The sequence below is a fragment of the Heptranchias perlo genome, chromosome 7 (assembly GCF_035084215.1).
Source record: "Heptranchias perlo isolate sHepPer1 chromosome 7, sHepPer1.hap1, whole genome shotgun sequence".
Classification (NCBI taxonomy): domain Eukaryota; kingdom Metazoa; phylum Chordata; class Chondrichthyes; order Hexanchiformes; family Hexanchidae; genus Heptranchias; species Heptranchias perlo.
The window spans coordinates 96,859,093-96,879,737 of NC_090331.1; the positions used below are offsets into that span (position 1 = coordinate 96,859,093).

At 47.1% G+C, this 20,645-nt stretch overlaps 1 protein-coding gene across 4 annotated transcripts in view; it reads left to right on the forward strand.

Annotated features, from left to right (window-relative positions):
* lss (lanosterol synthase (2,3-oxidosqualene-lanosterol cyclase)) overlaps positions 1–20,645 on the forward strand; it is an 85,400-nt gene that overhangs the window by 455 nt on the left and 64,300 nt on the right. For 2 of the 4 annotated variants that reach the window (XR_010963481.1, XM_067988145.1), the window contains exons 2-6: positions 3,741–3,909; positions 5,455–5,593; positions 6,131–6,239; positions 7,475–7,596; positions 16,970–17,066. Coding sequence is in view for 2 of the 4 variants with exons in the window: in XM_067988145.1 (XP_067844246.1) it covers positions 3,741–3,909; positions 5,455–5,593; positions 6,131–6,239; positions 7,475–7,596; positions 16,970–17,066 (636 nt within the window). In the remaining 2 variants the exon portion in view is untranslated. Of the gene's footprint in view, positions 1–3,722; positions 3,910–5,454; positions 5,594–6,130; positions 6,240–7,474; positions 7,597–16,969; positions 17,067–20,645 lie in introns of those variants that run through there. The other 2 variants (XR_010963480.1, XM_067988144.1) reach the window with 1 other exon arrangement.

Here is a 20,645-nt window from a genome sequence, read left to right on the forward strand (position 1 = left end):
CCCCCCCCCCCCCCGGGCCGGTGACAGTGTGTGTGGTACCCCCCCCCCCCCCCCGGGCCGGTGACAGTGTGTGTGGTACCCCCCCCCCCCCCCGGGCCGGTGACAGTGTGTGGTACCCCCCCCCCCCCCGGGCCGGTGACAGTGTGTGTGGTACCCCCCCCCCGGGCCGGTGACAGTGTGTGTGGTACCCCCCCCCCCCCCGGCCGGTGACAGTGTGTGTGGTACCCCCCCCCCCCCCCGGGCCGGTGACAGTGTGTGTGGTACCCCCCCCCCCCCCCGGGCCGGTGACAGTGTGTGTAGTACCCCCCCCCCCGGGCCGGTGACAGTGTGTGTGGTACCCCCCCCCCCCCCCGGGCCGGTGACAGTGTGTGTAGTACCCCCCCCCCCGGGCCGGTGACAGTGTGTGTGGTACCCCCCCCCCCCCCCGGGCCGGTGACAGTGTGTGTGGTACCCCCCCCCCCGGCCGGTGACAGTGTGTGTGGTACCCCCCCCCCCCCCCCCGGGCCGGTGACAGTGTGTGTAGCACCCCCCCCCCCCCCGGGCCGGTGACAGTGTGTGTGGTACCCCCCCCCCCCCCACCCGGGCCGGTGACGGTGTGTGTAGTACCCCCCCCCCCCCCGGGCCGGTGACAGTGTGTGTGGTACCCCCCCCCCCCCCGGGCCGGTGACAGTGTGTGTGGTACCCCCCCCCCCCCACCCCTCGGGCCGGTGTCAGTGTGTGTGGTACCCCCCCGGGCCGGTGACAGTGTGTGTGGTACCCCCCCCCCCCCCCGGGCCGGTGACAGTGTGTGTGGTACCCCCCCGGGCCGGTGACAGTGTGTGTGGTACCCCCCCCCCCCCCCGGGCCGGTGACAGTGTGTGTGGTACCCCCCCCCCCACCCCTCGGGCCGGTGACAGTGTGTGTGGTACCCCCCCGGGCCGGTGACAGTGTGTGTGGTACCCCCCCGGGCCGGTGACAGTGTGTGTGGTACCCCCCCCCCCCCCCCCGGGCCGGTGACAGTGTGTGTGGTACCCCCCCGGGCCGGTGACAGTGTGTGTGGTACCCCCCCCCCCCCGGGCCGGTGACAGTGTGTGTGGTACCCCCCCCCCCCCGGGCCGGTGACAGTGTGTGTGGTACCCCCCCCCCCCCCTGGGCCGGTGACAGTGTGTGTGGTACCCCCCCCCCCCCGGGCCGGTGACAGTGTGTGTGGTACCCCCCCCCCCCCCCCGGGCCGGTGACAGTGTGTGTGGTACCCCCCCGGGCCGGTGACAGTGTGTGTGGTACCCCCCCCCCCCGGGCCGGTGACAGTGTGTGTGGTACCCCCCCCCCCCCTGGGCCGGTGACAGTGTGTGTGGTACCCCCCCCCCCCCGGGCCGGTGACAGTGTGTGTGGTACCCCCCCCCCCCCCCCCGGGCCGGTGACAGTGTGTGTGGTACCCCCCCGGGCCGGTGACAGTGTGTGTGGTACCCCCCCCCCCCCGGGCCGGTGACAGTGTGTGTGGTACCCCCCCCCCCCGGGCCGGTGACAGTGTGTGTGGTACCCCCCCCCCCCCTGGGCCGGTGACAGTGTGTGTGGTACCCCCCCCCCCCCCGGGCCGGTGACAGTGTGTGTGGTACCCCCCCCCCCCCCCCCCGGGCCGGTGACAGTGTGTGTGGTACCCCCCCGGGCCGGTGACAGTGTGTGTGGTACCCCCCCCCCCCGGGCCGGTGACCGTGTGTGTGGTACCCCCCCCCCCCCCGGGCCGGTGACAGTGTGTGTGGTACCCCCCCCCCCCCCGGGCCGGTGACAGTGTGTGTGGTACCCCCCCCCCCCCTGGGCCGGTGACAGTGTGTGTGGTACCCCCCCCCCCCGGGCCGGTGACAGTGTGTGTGGTACCCCCCCCCCCCCCTGGGCCGGTGACAGTGTGTGTGGTACCCCCCCCCCCCCCTGGGCCGGTGACAGTGTGTGTGGTACCCCCCCCCCCCCCTGGGCCGGTGACAGTGTGTGTGGTACCCCCCCCCCCCCCTGGGCCGGTGACAGTGTGTGTGGTACCCCCCCCCCCCCTGGGCCGGTGACAGTGTGTGTGGTACCCCCCCCCCCCCCTGGGCCGGTGACAGTGTGTGTGGTACCCCCCCCCCCCCCCCTGGGCCGGTGACAGTGTGTGTGGTACCCCCCCCCCCCCCCCGGGCCGGTGACCGTGTGTGTGGTACCCCCCCCCCCCCGGGCCGGTGACCGTGTGTGTGGTACCCCCCCCCCCCCGGGCCGGTGACCGTGTGTGTGGTACCCCCCCCCCCCCCGGGCCGGTGACCGTGTGTGTGGTACCCCCCCCCCCCCCCCCTGGGCCGGTGACAGTGTGTGTGGTACCCCCCCCTGGGCCGGTGACAGTGTGTGTGGTACCCCCCCCCCCCCCGGGCCGGTGACCGTGTGTGTGGTACCCCCCCCCCCCCCCCCGGGCCGGTGACCGTGTGTGTGGTACCCCCCCCCCCCCCGGGCCGGTGACCGTGTGTGTGGTACCCCCCCCCCCCCGGGCCGGTGACCGTGTGTGTGGTACCTGCCGGGCGATGGTTCCGCGGGCTCCGGTGCGAATCCCGGTGGGGTTGACGGCGCCCTGATCGCGGGTGGAGGAGGTCACTGCGCAGGTGCCCTACCGGCACTGATTATTTTGCATGCAAACAAATAACGGCAGTGAGGCGGGCTCCAGTCCCCTGTGTTGCCCCTTTCCCCGTGTGTCTCTTGTATCAGTCTCTGCACCATGGTCCCTGCTCCTCAATCTCCTCCCACTCCGCATCCACCCTCTTGACATTGAGACTCATCCTGGCGTCTCCTTCCCTGGCTCCTTTTCCAGACCCCCCCAGCTCCTTACTTCCCTCCTTCCTTCCTCCTAAAAGCCCAAACTGGCTGATACTTCCTCACATATAATAATATTTTAAAATTCCATAAATATCTCCGTTTCTGACTTTCTCAATGTTATTCTCAGAGCTGTTCTGAAGTCCTGGGGAAATGTAGCTTTTTCTAAATTTGAGAAGTAAAGACACAGGTGCAGGATCCCAAGGTTGTAAAGAGGAGGGAGTTTGAGATAAATCAAGTGGTGGTGGTTAGTTGATGGTAGCTCTTGTCTTCCTTTCCCTCCTCTCCGTGCCAGGGTACAGAGCCATGGGTGCCCGTTGACCTTCAGTACCTTGCTTAAGTTGAAAGTATAGGTGCCTCGCTTTCTGCAAGTTGATCTGTCTCTTCTGCAGGGGTTATGACAACCAAGCCCTTGTCCTGAGATGTGACTTCGAGGCTAACTGAATAGTCATGTGACGTGTGAACATAGGCTGATTGATTTCCACTTCCCAACCCAAGGCATTGAGGGCAGTTGTAGCAACCTCACCCTACCTCAGCTGAGATAAGCCAGTTTAGCACAGACTGCGGATCGAATCCAGAACATTGCTATTGTTTACCTCTCAACTACTCACTGCTTCAACCAGCGTAACCACTGGGAAAGACCAAACAAACTTGGGTTTCAAAAGCCTCTGTTGGTTTTAGGAGGAATGGAACATCTCCCAGGGGTGTAATTGACAGAAACCTTTGTGGAATATGGAGTACCATTACCAGTGTGCAGATGAGTTTGTTCCCAGGCTGAAGCTGTGTGCAGCAGGCCTTGAGGATTAGGGAAAATCAAGTAAGAATGCACATTTCAATCAGTGATTTCTTGGTTTCGGGAGAACATCCTTGGCTGTGACGAGATGAATGCTGGGGCTGGGTCCGTGTGGTATGATGTGCTTTTCTCCCGTTCACAGGTGTCTGCGCAGAAGAGGTGGTCCATATAAAACTGAGCCAGCTACAGACCTGACACGCTGGAGGCTTGCAAATGTTGAGGGCAGACAGACCTGGAGTTATGTTGACTACAGAGAAGCAGAAGACAGGCCACAAACAATGCTGGAGCTGCATTCGTTAGGACTCAACACTGTATGTGCCTGTAGTGTTAGGAATTTCCATGTTGATCTGTTTTCAAAGAAATATGTACAGCCATCATTTAATACAATACATAATTTTATTTACATATTAGGTACTGAAAGAGCAAGTGTCAATGTCTTGATTCACATTTTAAAAACAAATCTTATTACTGTTTTTTTTACTTCTGTTTTTTATTTTGAAAAGTTTTGAATCTTTTCATTTACAATGAATGCTTAGACCATTATTGTATCGGTGGGTTGGAAGTAGGATTGTCCTGGAGTCTCCAGGATTTAAAAGATTAATCTCCAGGACACTGCACTGTTGTAAGCAACCTGGGAGCAAAATCATAGCATTAAAAATATTGTTTCATTTTCTTTGAACATGTTTTTGTTTATTAGCTATAAAAAATATTGGAACTGTGGGAGGGAAAAAGGCTGTTTGACTATCAGTCAATCAGGTAACGAAGAGTCTGTTCTCTTTCCAATTGGTGTGAGAAGGCAGTGCGACCCAGAGATGGATGTGTCCGGTGACCAATGGTGGGGGCGGGGCAGTAAGTCCTGTGATAAAACCTGGAATATGTCCAACCAGAGTTGGCAACACCGGTTGGAAGGTAATTGGGCAGAGATGTTGAAGCTGAACGTGGTTGGGAACTGGATTAACATTAGTAGAAATAGAATTATTAACATAGAAGGTGCAGATTAGGAACAGTTACTGAGCCTGAGAACATGAGGAAACTGGATTAATTTCAGTGAAGTTCAGGTCAGTAACATACCAGTGCTGATGGGGAACAGTTCCTGAGCCCGAGAGTGTGAGGGAGCTGGATTCACACATATAACAACATGATTAATAACACAGGGCAGCACCAGCTGGGAGGAATTACCGAGCCTGTTAGTAAGGGAGCTGGTCAATATCAGTAGGGATAAAGTTAGTAATATATGGCACTGTTTCGCACGCATTACTGAGCCTAGGAGCTGGATTAATATCAGTAAAGATTAGCTGAATGCCACCTTAGCTTTGACAGTCCAATTGTTAAATCTCACCATAAAGTCTGTAACTTCTCTCAGCCAGTCCACCGTACTAGCAATATCGTCACTCACTGATGTAACCAAAAGGAAACGGTCAACAATAATAACCGAGCTATACTGAGCACTTAAAGGAAATTGTAAGGGTGTCTTGAACCCAGACATTGAACGTAGTGCTGCAGCAGAGGAGATCTCAGCTTTCTCATTTATGAATCCCATTTTGTGTACAGAATTGATTTTCAAAACCATGGCATGGACATTGCTATGGACATGTTTGTTCCCAATGAAAACGGTCACTTCTCTATCTCCTGGCTCATGAGAATGAATGGTGTGTCCCTTATCAAAGTATAGACCACAAACCAGCTTTTCCTTTCTGCTTCTGTTTAGGTAGTTTACAATCCTATTTTGCAGATGTTATGAATCAAAATTGTAAATTTAAGCTGCCAAAGATTCAATACTAAGTTTAAGAGAATACAATTTCTGACATGGAACAGTGCTGAAATAAATCAATGCCTGTCATGTCTTGATATTTCAGAGTAAATTTGCCAGGAATTCACAGAATGCTGGTACGGCACAAGAGGCAGTTCTGCAGGGAATGAAGTTTTATACACTACTACAGGCCGAGGATGGACATTGGGCCGGAGACTATGGCGGGCCTCTCTTCCTTCTACCAGGTTAGTCAGCAAGTTAAGGAGATGGTCCTGTGGTGCACTTCCTCTCTAGCACCCTGACTTCTGATCCAGTCTAGCCCAAGGAAAGAAGTTCACAGAATAAATCCGCCTTGAAGCCAATATTCCCAATGAAGGGAGGCCCACAACGTAATGGGAAAGTCAAGGTTTGACGTTTAATGTTGACGTTAGGGCTGGGTTTCAAGCCATTATTGTACTTTTTTCTTTGTGTCTCCTGGCACCTCACACCTTGTCTTATCAGGAAAAGTAAGGGGAGAGAAGCAAGAGCGACATTCTTGAGGCTTATCTCCCCTTTTTAGGGGAAGTGCCTTGCACCTTCTCCGATGGCACTACTGAGATTGGCAAATGAGGAATTTCAAATGTTTGTGGATGGCACTTTATGCAGCCCATGTTAACACCAGAAGGAAACATTCGATTTTTGGGCAAGGAGACAGTTAAATATAATAATGGACACCAATTTCAAAACAAAAATAATATTTAAAAACTTGAGTTTTTTCTTTAACTAATGAAATCTTCTTTTAGGTCTCCTGATTACATGTCATGTAGCAAATATACCACTGTCAGAAGCTCAGAGGAAGGAAATGGTCCGATATCTGCGCTCAGTACAACTCCCGGATGGAGGCTGGGGTTTGTAAGTACCAACCAATTTGTAACAAAATCCAGCACTGAATAGAGAGGTTGAGTTTGTTCTAATGTCAACTGGTTTTACTTTTACACCCTTTCTCTCTGGCACCTTGGGTTCTAATCCAGTCGAGCCTAGGGAAAACAGGTAAAGGGCTCGTTTTACTGATGCTGCTAAGGTTCACAGATGATTTGAATTCCTGCAGCCTCCAAACAGTAAATAATGGATCAGAATTCACAGAATAAATCTAGCTTTAAATCAATATTTCCAACTAGGAGCAGCCCACAATTGACTCTTGAATGGAAGTATCAAGGTGTAAAGAATACGGTTTTGTGCCATTACAAAAACTAATTCTTAGCTGCACTCCTTTTCCGCCCCCACTCTCACCACAGTCCCGAGCTGATGTATTATATGTCTCTGCTATCTCAATAGTGCCATTCCCAAATGGAAACAGTGCATGGTGTGGAGAGAGTGCCATATTGCTGTTATGGTACTGAACTCAAGGTTGTGAGTTGAAATCCCATCAGGGCAAGTTGTGAAATTGAATTCAGCAAATCTGCTAATTTGTGAGCTGGCACCAGAAAAATGACCATGAAAGCTCCTGGATTGTTATAAAAACACAAATGGTTCACCAATGTCTTTCAGGGAAGGGAACCAGCCACTCCTACTCCGTCTGGTCTACACATAACTCCAGTCCAATGCTACATGGTTGGTTTTTAATGCTCTCTGCTAATCTGCAACTTGGATATCAGGGCAACTAGGGATGGGCAGTAAATGCAGTCCTGCCAACATTGCCCACATCCTGAGAAATTAAATATTAAACATGGGACGATACATTCTAAAATGGAGCCCTTTTCAGCGCAACTTACTGGTTGGTGTACTCTGAATCCTTGCTGCTGTACACTGTACAAAGACTGAGGTTATTCCTAAAAGGGGAGAGGGGGTCAATTCATTGTGGCAAATTGGTGCTAATTTCCATTCATTCTTTGAGCCTCGAAATTTCCACATAGCATAACAAATAATACCTGTAACAAATTATGCATTTATTTTAGATTTACTCTACTTTCCATGCAGAGTGCCAGTTTCTTCAGTAAGATGAAGGGTAATAGACCAGCATTGGTTGTGGTTTCACCATTGCCAAGACCAGCAGTGGTGCTCTGAAGTAATGGTAAATGTACGGCCTACTGTGCACTTTTCTGTATCATAATTCCAAATGTGACGCATGTGTTTTTATTGAACTCTAGGCATGTGGAGGACAAGTCCACAGTTTTTGGAACAGCCCTGAATTACACAGCCCTACGAATCCTTGGTGTTGGGCCAGATGATCCCGACCTGGTGCGAGCACGAAATAACCTTCACGATAAAGGTCAGGAGTCCAAATAACTAAAAGCAGCGTGCAAGGAACTTTCTTTTTCTTTCTTTTTGAGGGTCTACAGCTGCCTGTGGTAAACTGATTATAATTATCCAGCAACACTGGTCTGGAACACTCAGTAAAGATCCTTAGACCTTTCAGGAAGAGGCCTCCCTGACTAGCTTTAAATAATGTAATGGGTAAAATAGTGAGATATGAGAGAAACCACAATGAAAAGAGGGGTGGGCAGAGTGGAGGGAGATTGTCGACCTGAACTTCCTTTGATTTTCTAGAGATTGAAAGCAGCTTGAAACAGGACAATCCTATTTTCAAGAGCGAAAAAGAAGCTGTGAGCAAATGATGCACCAAGAACATAATACCAAGAGGAAGGATAAGATGCCAGGTGATTAGGATGTAGTAGCTCTGCAGTGGGCAATAAATAGAAAGCGTATGCTGAGAGTGACGATTCAAAGGTTAGATTGGTTCAGTGTACATCGGTACAGTGCAGGCGAGTTGAATTTCCGTGGTGGTTCTCTCGATCATTTGCCATCACCTCAGCGGAAGATTCTCAGAAATCCCAGAAAAAGAGAGTGAAGTAATGGCAGACGATTGGGAGAACCCCCATCTGAAATTCAACCAGCGTTTCTGTATAAACACTTGTGCCAGGCTTACCCAGGAGTTGGCTGCGTCTTAATGATCAGGTTTGCGCCATCTTGGATGGCATAGCTCATGGTATCAGTTACTTTATGTAGCAGTAACTTTGCACACTGGAATTTCCTATTACGTCTCCTGTTGATCTGAAAATGGAAAACATCATATTTGGGACCTGACTGCAGGCTAAACTACTGTTTGAATTTATTTTCACTTCATTTATGGAAGCAGAGCTTTATGGCAAATGCAATACAATATAACCACTGTCAAAGATTTGGAAGCAGTTTAGCTTTTTTTCAAGTTTCAGGCTTTCTCCAGGTAAAAGTAAAGTCCAGCCTTCTCTTGTCCCTTGTTTTTTAGAATTTAATCTCAAGGTAGACCCTTTAGGTAGAAGTGTATGTGAATGGAATATGTGCAACGCAAATGCCATGGAATTCTCTTCATTAAATGGATATTATCGTTTGAGCCAGAACCATTGAACAATTCTCATATTTTGTGTTCTTAGTTCCTTTGAAAACCAAGCTGTCAATCAATCATAAACAACAATAGTATAGATTCTCAGAATATAGATTCACTATCATGAAGAAGATGATCCCATGGTAAACGCATTGCCGGGAATCCATCACCTGCCTTCATTCACGCTGCCCAGGAGTCAACAATCAAGATACTTTTAAAGCTGATATTAATTACTTTCCTATAAACACAACTCCAGACACACACACACTTGTTATTTAGGAGCGGTTACATCATTTCACACTGCTGACAACAAACCATTATCTTTCAAACAGCACTGACCTAATTAACTTTTGCCTGGACATAGCTGTTGTTTTTTTTCCTTCAAAAATAAATCCTTGCCGATTTCATAATTTCTGACAGCCTTATTCAGTATAAAATGAATCCACGAGATTCAGGGGCTGTGCGTGCAATTTTACATTCCTTGAAATCTGTGACTGCCTAATCGAACTCAGTCATTATCTTGTCAGTGATTGCATTGTTTGGAGATTATAATAGATTAATACCAGATCTGAGTCACATTGTTGGAGAGATGCCATGTAGATATTAGGTGATTCTCCACAGGAGGGAAAAGCAAGTCATTTTGGGCTGGTCTCAAGCTCTTTCTAGTGGACGGCCTGGAAATGAGCTGGCTAACCCACTCGTGTTATAGGCCCTCTAATAGTAGCTATACCGTTGGACAGAGTATTAATCATGAAATAATAGGATCTTGTAACAAAGGTAATGCAATAATCATGGGGGACTTCAATCTTCATATAGACTGGGCAAATCAAATTGGCAAACGTAGTTTGGAGGATGAGTTCATGGAATGTATTCAAGACTGTTTCCTAGAGCAATACATCATGGAACCAACCAGGAAACAGGCTATTTTAGAACTTATATTGTGTAATGAGACAGGGTTAATTAGTAATCTCACAGTAAAGGATCCTCTGGGGAAGAGTGATCATAATATGATAGAATTTCACATTGAGTTTGAGAGTGACGTACTTAAGTCCGAAACTAGAGTCCTAAACTTAAATAAAGCCAATTACACAGGTATGAGGGGAGAGTTGCCTAAGGTAGATTGGGAAATTAAATTAAAGGGTCTGACGGTTGAAAAGCAATGGCAAACATTTCAAGAAATATTTCAATATTTTCAACAAATATATATTCTATTGAGAAATAAATACTCCACGGGAAAAATGATCCGCCCCGTGGCTAACTAAAGAAGTTAAGGATAGTATTAGATTAAAAGAAGAAGCCTATTTGTTGCCAAGAAGAGTAGCAAGCCTGAGGATTGGGAGAGTTTTAGAAATCCGCAAAGGACGACCAAAAAATTGAGAAAAAGGGAGAAAATAGATGAAAGTAAACTAGCAAGAAATTTAAAAACAGATTGTAAGAGCTTCTACAAGTTTATAAAAGGAAGAGAGTAGCAAAAGTAAACGTTGGTCTCCTAGAGGCTGAGCCAGGAGAAATTATAATGGGGAATCAGGAAATGGCAGATGCGTTAAACAAATATTTTGTATCTGCCTTCACAGTAGAAGACACAAAAAGAACACCAGAAATAGTGGGGAACCAAGGGGCTAATGAGATTGAGGAATTTAAAGTAATTATTATCAGTAGAGGAAAAAGTACTTGAGAATCTCATGGGACTAAAAGCCAATAAATCGCCAGACCTGATGGCCTACATCCGAGGGTTCTAAAAGAGGTGGCTGCAGAGATAGTGGATGCATTGGTTTTGAACTTCCAAAATTCCCTCGATTCTATAATAGCAAAGGCTATGGACCCCGACAACATCCCAGCTGTAGTGCTGAAGACTTGTGCTCCAGAACTAGCTGCGCCTCTAGCCAAGCTGTTCCAGTACAGCTACAACACTGGCATCTACCCAACAATGTGGAAAATTGCCCAGATATGTCCTGTCCACAAAAAGCAGGAGAAATCCAATCCGGCCAATTACCGCCCCATCAGTCTACTGTCAATCATCAGCAAAGTGATGGAAGGTGTCGTCGACAGTGCTATCGGGCAGCACTTACTCACCAATAACCTGCTCATCAATGCTCAGTTTGGGTTCCGCCAGGACCACTCGGCTCCAGACCTCATTACAGCCTTGGTCCAAACATGGACAAAAGAGCTGAATTCCAGAGGTGAGGTGAGAGTGACTGCCCTTGACATCAAGGCAGCATTTGACTGAGTGTGGCACCAAGGAGCCCTAGTAAAATTGAAGTCAATGGGAATCAGGGGGAAAACTCTCCAGTGGCTGGAGTCATACCGAGCACAAAGGAAGACGGTAGTGGTTGTTGGAGGCCAATCATCTCAGCCCCAGGACATTGCTGCAGGAGTTCTTCAGTACAGTGTTCTAGGCCCAACCATCTTCAACTGCTTCATCAATGACCTTCCTTCCATCATAAGGTCAGAAATGGGGATGTTCGTTGATGATTGCACAGTGTTCAGTTCCATTTGCAACCCCTCAAATAACGAAGCAGTCCGTGCCCGCATGCAGCAAGACCTGGACAACATCCAGGCTTGGGCTGATCAGTGGTAAGCAATGACCATCTCCAACAATGATGTGGAGATGCCGGTGATGGACTGGGGTTGACAATTGTAAATAATTTTACAACACCAAGTTATAGTCCAGCAATTTTATTTTAAATTCACAAGCTTTCGGAGGCTTCCTCCTTCCTCAGGTGAACGATGTCGAAATGAAATCCTCGAAATGAAATCGCATTTATAATTCACAGAACAATGCTTGGTGATTACAGACAGTTTTTTCAACTGCCCGTTGCCAAGGCAATCAGTGTGCAGTTTTTTCAACTGCCCGTTGCCTTGGCAACGGGCAGTTGAAAAAACTGTCTGTAATCACCAAGCATTGTTCTGTGAATTATAAATGCGATTTCATTTCGACATCGTTCACCTGAGGAAGGAGGAAGCCTCCGAAAGCTTGTGAATTTAAAATAAAATTGCTGGACTATAACTTGGTGTTGTAAAATTGTTTACAATTGTCAACCCCAGTCCATCACCGGCATCTCCACATCAGGGTAAGATAAGGCAGAGAAAGAAAGCCTATGATAGACAACGGGAACTCAATACTACGGAAAGCTTAGAGGAGTATACAAAGTGCTGGGGTGAAATTAAAAAGGAAATTAGGAAAGCAAAGAGAGGGCATGAAAAAATATTAGCAGGTAAAATCAAAGAAAACCCAAAGATGTTTTATAAATACATTAAGAGCAAGAGGATAACTAAGGAAAGAGTAGGGCCTATTAGAGACCAAAAAGGTAAACTATGTGTGGAGGCGGAAGATGTGGGTATGGTTCTTAATGAATACTTTGCATCTGACGTCACAAAGGAGAGTTAAGGAGGAGGAGTGTGAAATATTGGATGGGATAAACATAGTGAGAGAGGAAGTATTAAGGGAATTAGCATTTTTGAAAGTAGATAAATCATCAGGGCCGGATGAAATGTGTCCCAGGCTGTTAAAAGAAGCCAGGGAGGAAATAGCGGAGGATCTGACCATCATTTTCCAAACTTCACTGGATACAGACGTAGTGCCGGAGGATTGGAGGACTGCTAATGTTGTACCGTTGTTTAAAAAAGGAGCAAAGGATAGACTGAGTAATTACAGGCCAGTCAGCCTAACCTCGGTGGTGGGCAAATTACTGGAATCAGTTCTGAGGGACAGGATAAACTGTCACTTAGAAAGGATGGACTAATCAAGGACAGTCAGCACTGATTTGTTAAGGGGAGGTCATGTCTGACCAACTTGATTGAATTTTTCGAGGAGGTGACAAGAGGATCGACGAGGGTAGCGTAATTGATGTAGTCTACATGGATTTTAGCAAGGCTTTTGACAAGGCCAATGGCAGATTGGTCAAAAAAGTAAAGGCCCATGGGATCCAAGGGAATGTGGCAAATTGGATCCAAAATTGGCTCAGTGGCAGGAAGCAAAGGGTAATGGTCGATGGGTGTTTTTGCGACTGGAAGGCTGTTTCCAGTGGGGTGCCACAGGGCTCGGTTCTTGGTTCTTGGTTCCTTTGCTTTTTGTGGTATACATTAACGATTTGGACTTAAACATAGGGGGCACGGTTAAGAAATTTGCGAATGACACAAAGATAGGCCATGTGGTTGATAGTGAGGAGGAAAGCTGTCGACTGCAGGAAGATATCAATGGACTGGTCAGATGGGCAGGAAAGTGGCAAATGGAATTCAATCCAGAGAAGTGTGAGGTGATGCAATTGGGGAGGGCAAACAAAGCAAGGGAATACACAATAAATGGGAGGATACTGAGAGGTGTAGAGGAAGAGAGGGACCTTGGAGTGCATGTCCACAGATCCCTGAAGGTAGCAGGACAGGTAGGTAAGGTGGTTAAGAACGCATATGGAATGCTTTCCTTTATTAGCCGAGGCATAGAATATAAAAGCAGGGATGTTATGCTGGAACTGTATGAAACACTAGTTAGGCCACAGATTGAGTACTGCATATAGTTCTGTTCACCACATTACAGGAAGGGTGTAATTGCATTAGAGAGGGTGCAGAGGCGATTTACAAGGATGTTGCCAGGACCGGAGAATTTTAGCTATGATGACGGATTGGATAGGCTGGGGTTGTTTTCCTTGGAACATAGGAGGCTGAGGGGTGATTTGATTGAGGTGTACAAAATTATGAGGTGCCTAGATAGAGTGGATAGACCTATTTCCCTTAGCGGAGAAGTCAATAACCAGGGGGCATAGATTTCAAGTGATTGGTAGAAGAATTAGAGGGGAGTTGGGGAGAAATATTTTCACCCAGAGGGTGGTGGGGATCTGGAACTTACTGCCTGAAAGGGTGGTAGAGGCAGAAACCCTCAACTCATTTAAATGGTACTTGAATATGCACTTGAGGCACCATAACCTACAGGGCTACGGACCAAGAGCTGGAAAATGGGATTAAGCTGGATAGCTCTTTTGCAGCCGGCACAGAAATGATGGGCCGAATGGCCTTTTCTGTGCTATAAATTTCTATGATTACTCCCAGCCTATCTTCTCTCCTGCTGCTCTTCCAGGCTTGAATCCCTCTTTAACAAGCCCATAACCTCCACTGCTCTCTTTGGCATTATCCACCCATCACAGCCTGAGTTGTTATACTCCATTCCCAACGACCATCCTATCCCGCTCACTCCCTAGGGGTTAACTTCTCTAACCTCCTCCCCAGTCTCTTGTCTCTTCCACTCCCTTCTCCCTAATCTCGTTGGAGGATTATCAACCACTGCTCTGATTCCTATTGCTCTGGAGAATGTTTGCTCCCTCACAATTAAGATCCGCAGCCTAATCTTGGATGAATCTATTGACATCCTGGCCCTGACAGAAACCTAATTTACGATATCCTCCCTGTGTAACTACACGTTCCTTCGCATACCTTGCCCAAACCACTGCAGCACTGGCGTGTGCCTTTGGACCAAGCCCCATCTCGCCCTGTTCCCCCTACTCTCTGACTCTTAACCCCTTTCTGCTCTTCCTGTCTCTCATGCAAAATCCCCATTATTTAACACCCTCCCAAGACTTCCTCAAAGCAATCTTCTCCCTTGGTATACACTGAATGATGACTTATCCATGGTAATTTCAACCTGCGCATAAATTCCTCTAGTTTCTCTCTCCTTTGACTTCTGAGTCCACTCAGTCTTGGTCTTCACCTAAACTGCTCCTCGAACGTGCCATCTCACGCATCGCCTCCACCTTTTGAGGCCTCAATCACTGATGAAGCTATCTTTGAGCACTTCTTGTCTCCTAACCTCCTACATTTTACTGCCTACTTCAACCCAATGCATTTCACCTTCAACCCATGGAAAATTCTGCCCCAACTTCCTCAGAAATTCACATTCAAGCTCCCAACTCCTACTCCTCTAGCTCTACACAGGCATGACACCTCTACCACTATTCACCTGCTCAACTAGTCCCTTGCCCCTGCCTTCCACACTTCTGTCCCACCTAAGTCACTCACCATCGTCCACCCTTGCTATTCCCCCGTTATAGTTCCCATCTTCACTGTCTTAAGTCTGGGGGCCGCAAGCTCAAGTGTATCTGATGCATTATTGGTCTAACCATTCAGCATGAGACTGGCTCAGCCATTTGTAGCACTACCATGCTTCCCTCGCCTCAGCCAAATCTTCATTACTCTAGGATTAGCCAGGAAAGGAAGGACAACCTTTCCTTTTCCTCACAATCAACCATCTCCTCAAACCCCTTACTCCTGTCCTCTCCAACCTCACCTCTACGAACAAGTGAGAAGAACTCATGGATTTCTTGAATCTCAAGGACTGGTGCCAACCATCCACCTCATGCCCTTGACTAGTCCCGAGCTTCCCATTTGCCCCACCTCCAATCCACTGTAACGCTGCAGTTTTCCTCCCATGTTCTCCACTGTGCCCCTTCTAAGCTCATCTTTTCCATGAGTCCCATCTTCTGCTCCTTGGGTCCTTCCCCAAGCAAGTCCTGGCCACTCGATTACCTTTCCTGATGAGCATATTAATGCCTCCTTTTGCTCAGATACCATTCTTGTCCCTTTTAGAACTGCTGACATAACTGCCCCAGCAACGGCCTATCCGTCCTCTCCAACTCTTGCCCCATCTTGCATCTCCCTTTCCTTTCAGTTCTTAAACATGTGTTGCTTTCCAGCCCTGTGCTCACCTCACAAAATCCCCTGTTTGAATCTTTTCAGTCTCTTCTGCTCAGAGCACTGAGACTGTCATGTTCAAAACATACAAGTTACATCCTCTGTGATTACAGGTTTGCTGTTTTATCCTACTTATTCTCTTCAAACTTTCTGTGGCATTTGACACAATTGACCATGGCAATCTCCTCCATTGCCTCTCCTTTGTTTTCTGTGGGACTGTTTATTCCTACATGTCCCAACACAGCCAGTGCATTTCCAACAGTGGCTTCTCTTCCTGACCCTGCACAGCTAACTCTGATGTTCCCCATGGATTATCCTCCGCCTCTTACCCTTACTCATCTACATGCTGCTCCTCAGTGACTCATTTGCAAGCACAGGGCTAGCCTATGTATTTATGCTGACTACAGTTAGGTTCACCTCTCCACTTCCCTCAATCACTGAGCTGTCAGACTGCCAGTCTGACCGTAAGTCAAAATTGCCTTCAGCTGAACATCAAAGAGCAAAGTAATTATTCTTAGCATCCATCAGCTCCTTTGCCAATGACCCCATCCCTCTCTCTGGCCACATTCTCGAGCTGAAGTGATTCATGCAAAACCTTTGTCTTGTTTGACCCAGAGCTGAATTTCAAACTCCACATCCCATCCAGCACTTAAACCACCTACTTTCTCCTCAAAAACAACAACTTCCTTTTCAACAAGTTTACTCTTGTCACTGCTGAAACCCTTATTCCTGCTTTCATCTGGATTCTGTTTCTCCACCACTTACTCCTTATTGGCTCCTCATCCTCCACCCTCCATAAACTGTAGCCATGCATATCTTACCCTGCACTAAATGTCCCTTGGCAAACGACCCACCCGGTCTTTGCAGACCTTCACTGACTCCCTGTCCTCAACGTATTGAATTTAAAATAGTCATCCTCATTTTCAAATCACTCCACAGCCTTGTCCCAGCCACATCTGCAAACTCCTCCAGCTTTAGGTCCATAACAGGCTTGGCCTTCTTTGTTCTCCTCCTCCAACCCACCATTGGTGGCAGAGCCTTATCTAGGTGGCCATTATTCATGTGAACTTTAACAGTGAGTCTCTGCATGCTATTGTGTTGGAGGACATGAGCTGAGCCTGATTCTATTCTCATCCAGCACCCAAACACTTCCTGCTGAATAACAATTGGAATTAGGAAACTAAGCTGTATTGTATTTATCTCTTCCCCTAAATCTAGGGTATTGTGGCCAGTTGTAGTGCCCCTACTGCTGCCTCAGTTGGGAGCTAACTCAAAACCTCCTTTGTCTCTGTGGTTGGGAGAAGGCTGTTAAAAAAAAATCAATATTTTTTATTATTCCAGTGTTTATTCCTACATGTCCCAACACAGCCAGTGGATCTCTTATAGTGCCTTCTCTTCCTGCCCATGCACAGCCACCTCTATGTAAGCTGTACCATTCCAGAGTTAGATGTTCTTTAGTCCCTCAGTGTCTATATTATTGTTTTGAGGATGAGGTGATACTTGTTCCTGTCAAATTTTAAAAATATATATAGGTATTGAGGACAGGTGATGCTCATCATATAGTCACAACTATTTAACATAATCATCTTTCCCCTGGTTTCAGGTGGTGCTGTTGGAATCCCATCCTGGGGTAAATTTTGGTTGGCCATTCTTAATGTCTACAGCTGGGAAGGGATGAACACCTTGTTTCCTGAGATGTGGTGAGTCCTGTAACTAAACCATTGAATGTTTCAAATTTGTGGGACCAGTTTTGGAACAGAAGCTCTGCTGTCATAACAAAGTTCTAATAATGGAGGATTTCTAAGGTTGAGGATAAAACAAAAGTTGAGTCAAAAAAAGGAGTTGTTCGTGTGGGACTAATTCCTTAATCAGTATATTGCATGCCTAATGAGGAAGGACGTAGTGCTAGATCTGGTTCTAGATAATGAAGCAGAGTAAGTAATTTACCTGAAGATTGGAGAACACTTAAGAAATAGTCATCACATTCACATTGAAATGGAGAGTTATCGAATTGGACTATAAATTAGGTAATTTCAGTGGGCTAAAAGGAGACCCAGCTCAGATTGATTTGTTGGAAAAAATGGCAGATCAAAATGTGGAATAGTAGTGGGTGATTATTTAAATGCAAAATAGATACGGTTAAATACATTCTGATTAGAAGGGCATCAAATTCTGGGGTTTTATGGGTAGAGAGGTTAGGTTTTTAAAAAGAAGCATGTGATAAATACAGGGAGGGTAATATAAATGAAAACTGAGAAAGATAAAAGGTACATAGAAGGGAAGTAAGAAGATATGGACGGCTATGGGGGGAGGGGGGTGTATGAGAAAGGTTGCCAGTCAACCCAAGGGGAAATAGTGAGGGCTTTTATAAGCACACGAGCAGTAAAAGGATCGTCAAAAAAGGGGTAGAGCCACTTAGAGAAGAAGACACAATCTTGTAATTTTGAGAATGGTCCTGATAAATATTTTGCCTTAATTTTTACAGAGGAAGGTGAAAGTAGGAATGTAGATATACCTGAGGAGCATGTAGAAGAGCCTCTAATGGGAATAATGTACTAAAAAAAATGAATGAGACTAAAATGGGAAAAGTCACCAGGCCAGATAGTGTGCATCCCAGAATAGTGAAGGTAGCTCTGGAGGTGATAGCCATGGTTTTCCAGAAATCTTTGGAAACTGGAATTGTGCTGAAGAAGGGAGGAAGACAAATGTTTCATTGTTCTTCAAGAAAAGGATAAGCCATGAAATTATAGGCCAGTCAATCTTGCCTTGGTTCTGGGTAAACTTCCAGAATCCATGAGATGGGATGAAATAATGGGCACTTGGAAAGGACGATCTAATCAAGGACAATCGAGATTGGGATAGTGAAGGGCAGGTTAAGCTTGACCAGTTTCATTTTTAAGGAAATTGGTGAATAAATAAGGTGAATACAGTGGATGTATATGGATTTTCAGAAGACATTTTATTTGCTAGGCAAGAGACTCATTACAAAAATGAATGCACGTGGTATTAAAGGGAATGTAGCTCTACGGATAGAGAGATGGGTAGGAGATAGGAAACAGAGTAGGGGTACTTGGATAGTTTTTGAATTGGCAGGACACAAGCAGTGGTGTGCCCCAGGGATTTATGTTAGCACCTTTTATTTTCCATTTTTATCACTGATTCGGACATCATCTTATCTGCATGTTGCCCCTGGATGACATCAACTGCAGATACCTGGTCAGCTTTCAGGTGTACAGTGATGATACCCAGCTGTACATCTCCACCACTTCTTTTGACCACTCAACAGCCTTCTTTCTGTCAGATTGATGGTTTGATATAAAGTCTTGCATGAGCCACATCTTCACCCAGCTCAACTCAGGAAGACTGCAGCCATTCTCTTCAATCCCCTCCACAAATTTCACCCCCTTGCCTTTGACTCCACCCTTCTCTCTGGCCGTACTCTCAGACTGAACTGGATCATTCACAGTCTTGTCATCCTTTTTGACCATGAGCTTTAAATTCCACATCCTATCCATTACCAAGACTGCATTGTTTTCTTTGGAACAAAGGAGGCTGAGGGGAGATTTAATTGAGGTGTATAAAATTATAGAGAGTGGATAGGGAGGATCTATTTCCCTTAGCAGGGGGCATAGATTTAAAGTAATTGGTAGAAGGATTAGAGGGGAGCTGAGGAGAAATTTTTCACCCAGAGGATGGTGGGGGTCTGGAACTCACTGCCTGAAAGGGTGGGAGAGGCAGAAACCCTCAACTCATTTAAAAAGTACTTGGATATGCACTTGAAGTGCCGTAACCTACAGGGCTACGGACCAAGTGCTGGAAAGCGGGATTAAGCTAGATAGCTCTTTTTCGGCCAGCACGGACACGATGGGCCGAATGACCTCCTTCTGTGCTATAACTTTCTATAATTTTAAGACTATTTACTTCTGCCTCCACGACATTACTACCTCAGCCCCTCCCTTGTTGCCTTTGTCACTTCCAGACGCGACTACTTTCAATGCTCTCTTTGCTGACTTCCTATTTTCTGCCCTCCATAAACTCCATCTGGTCCAAACTCCGTCTCATGTGTCCTGTCCCACACTAAAATCCAATTGTCCATCCTCTGAAATTCCTCTAGTGCGTTCGATTTAAAATCCTTGCTCTTGGCTTTGAATCCTTCCGTGGCCTTGGCCTCCCTGATTTCGATAATCTCCTCCAACTCTATACCCCTTCCCGAATACCCCATTCTTCTAACTCCAGCCTGCTGTGCAACCCCACCTCCTTTCACCCCAGCATTATTACTGCCACCTCGATCCTACCCTTTGGAAATCCCTTCTTAAGCCTCTCTCTTCACTTCTGTTTTTAAAAAAAAAAACTCCTAAAAACCCATCTTTGATCTAGACTTTGGTCAGTCTCCTCTTTCCTGGCTCCGTGTTTGTTTTCATTACATGTACTTTTGAAGCGCCTTGGGTCATGCCTTTCACGTTAAAGGCACCATGTAGGTTAATAAATGACAGCCAGTATACATTTGTTAAAGGCAAATCTTGTTTGACTAACTTGATTGAGTTCTTTGATGAAGTTATGGAGAGGGTTGATGAGGGCAGTGTGGTTGATGTTATGTATATGAACTTTCAAAAGGTGTTTGATGAAGTACCACATAATAGGCTTGTTAGCAAAATTGAAGCCCGTAGGATTAAAGGGACAGTGGCAGCATGGATACAAAATTAGGTAAGGGACAGAAATCAGAAGTGGTGAATGGTTGATTTTCAGACTGGAGGGAAGTATACAGTGGTGTCCCTCAGGATCGGTATTGGGCCCATTGCTCTTTTTGATATATATTAATAACCTGGACTTGGGTATAGAGGGTATAATTTCAAAGAGCAGGTGACACAAAACTCTGAAATGCAGTAAGCAGTGAGGAGGATAGTAACAGACTTCTGGAGGACATAGTCAGACTGGTGAAATGGGCAGACACATGGCAGATGAAATTAATGCAAAGAAGTGTGAAGTGATGCATTTTGGTAGGAAGAATGAGGAGAGGCAATATAAACTAAATAGTACAATTTTAAAGGGGATGCAGGAACAGAGAGACCTGGAGTTGCACATACGCAAATCTTTGAAGGTGGCAGGACAAGTTGAGAAGGCAAACAGGACCCTTGGCTTTGTAAATGAAGGCAAGGACATTATGCTAAACCTCTATAAGTCACTGGTTAGGCCTCAGCTGGAGTATTGTGTCCAATTCTGGGCACCACACTTAAGGAAAGCTGCCAAGGCATTAGAAAGGGTGCAGAAGAGATTTACTA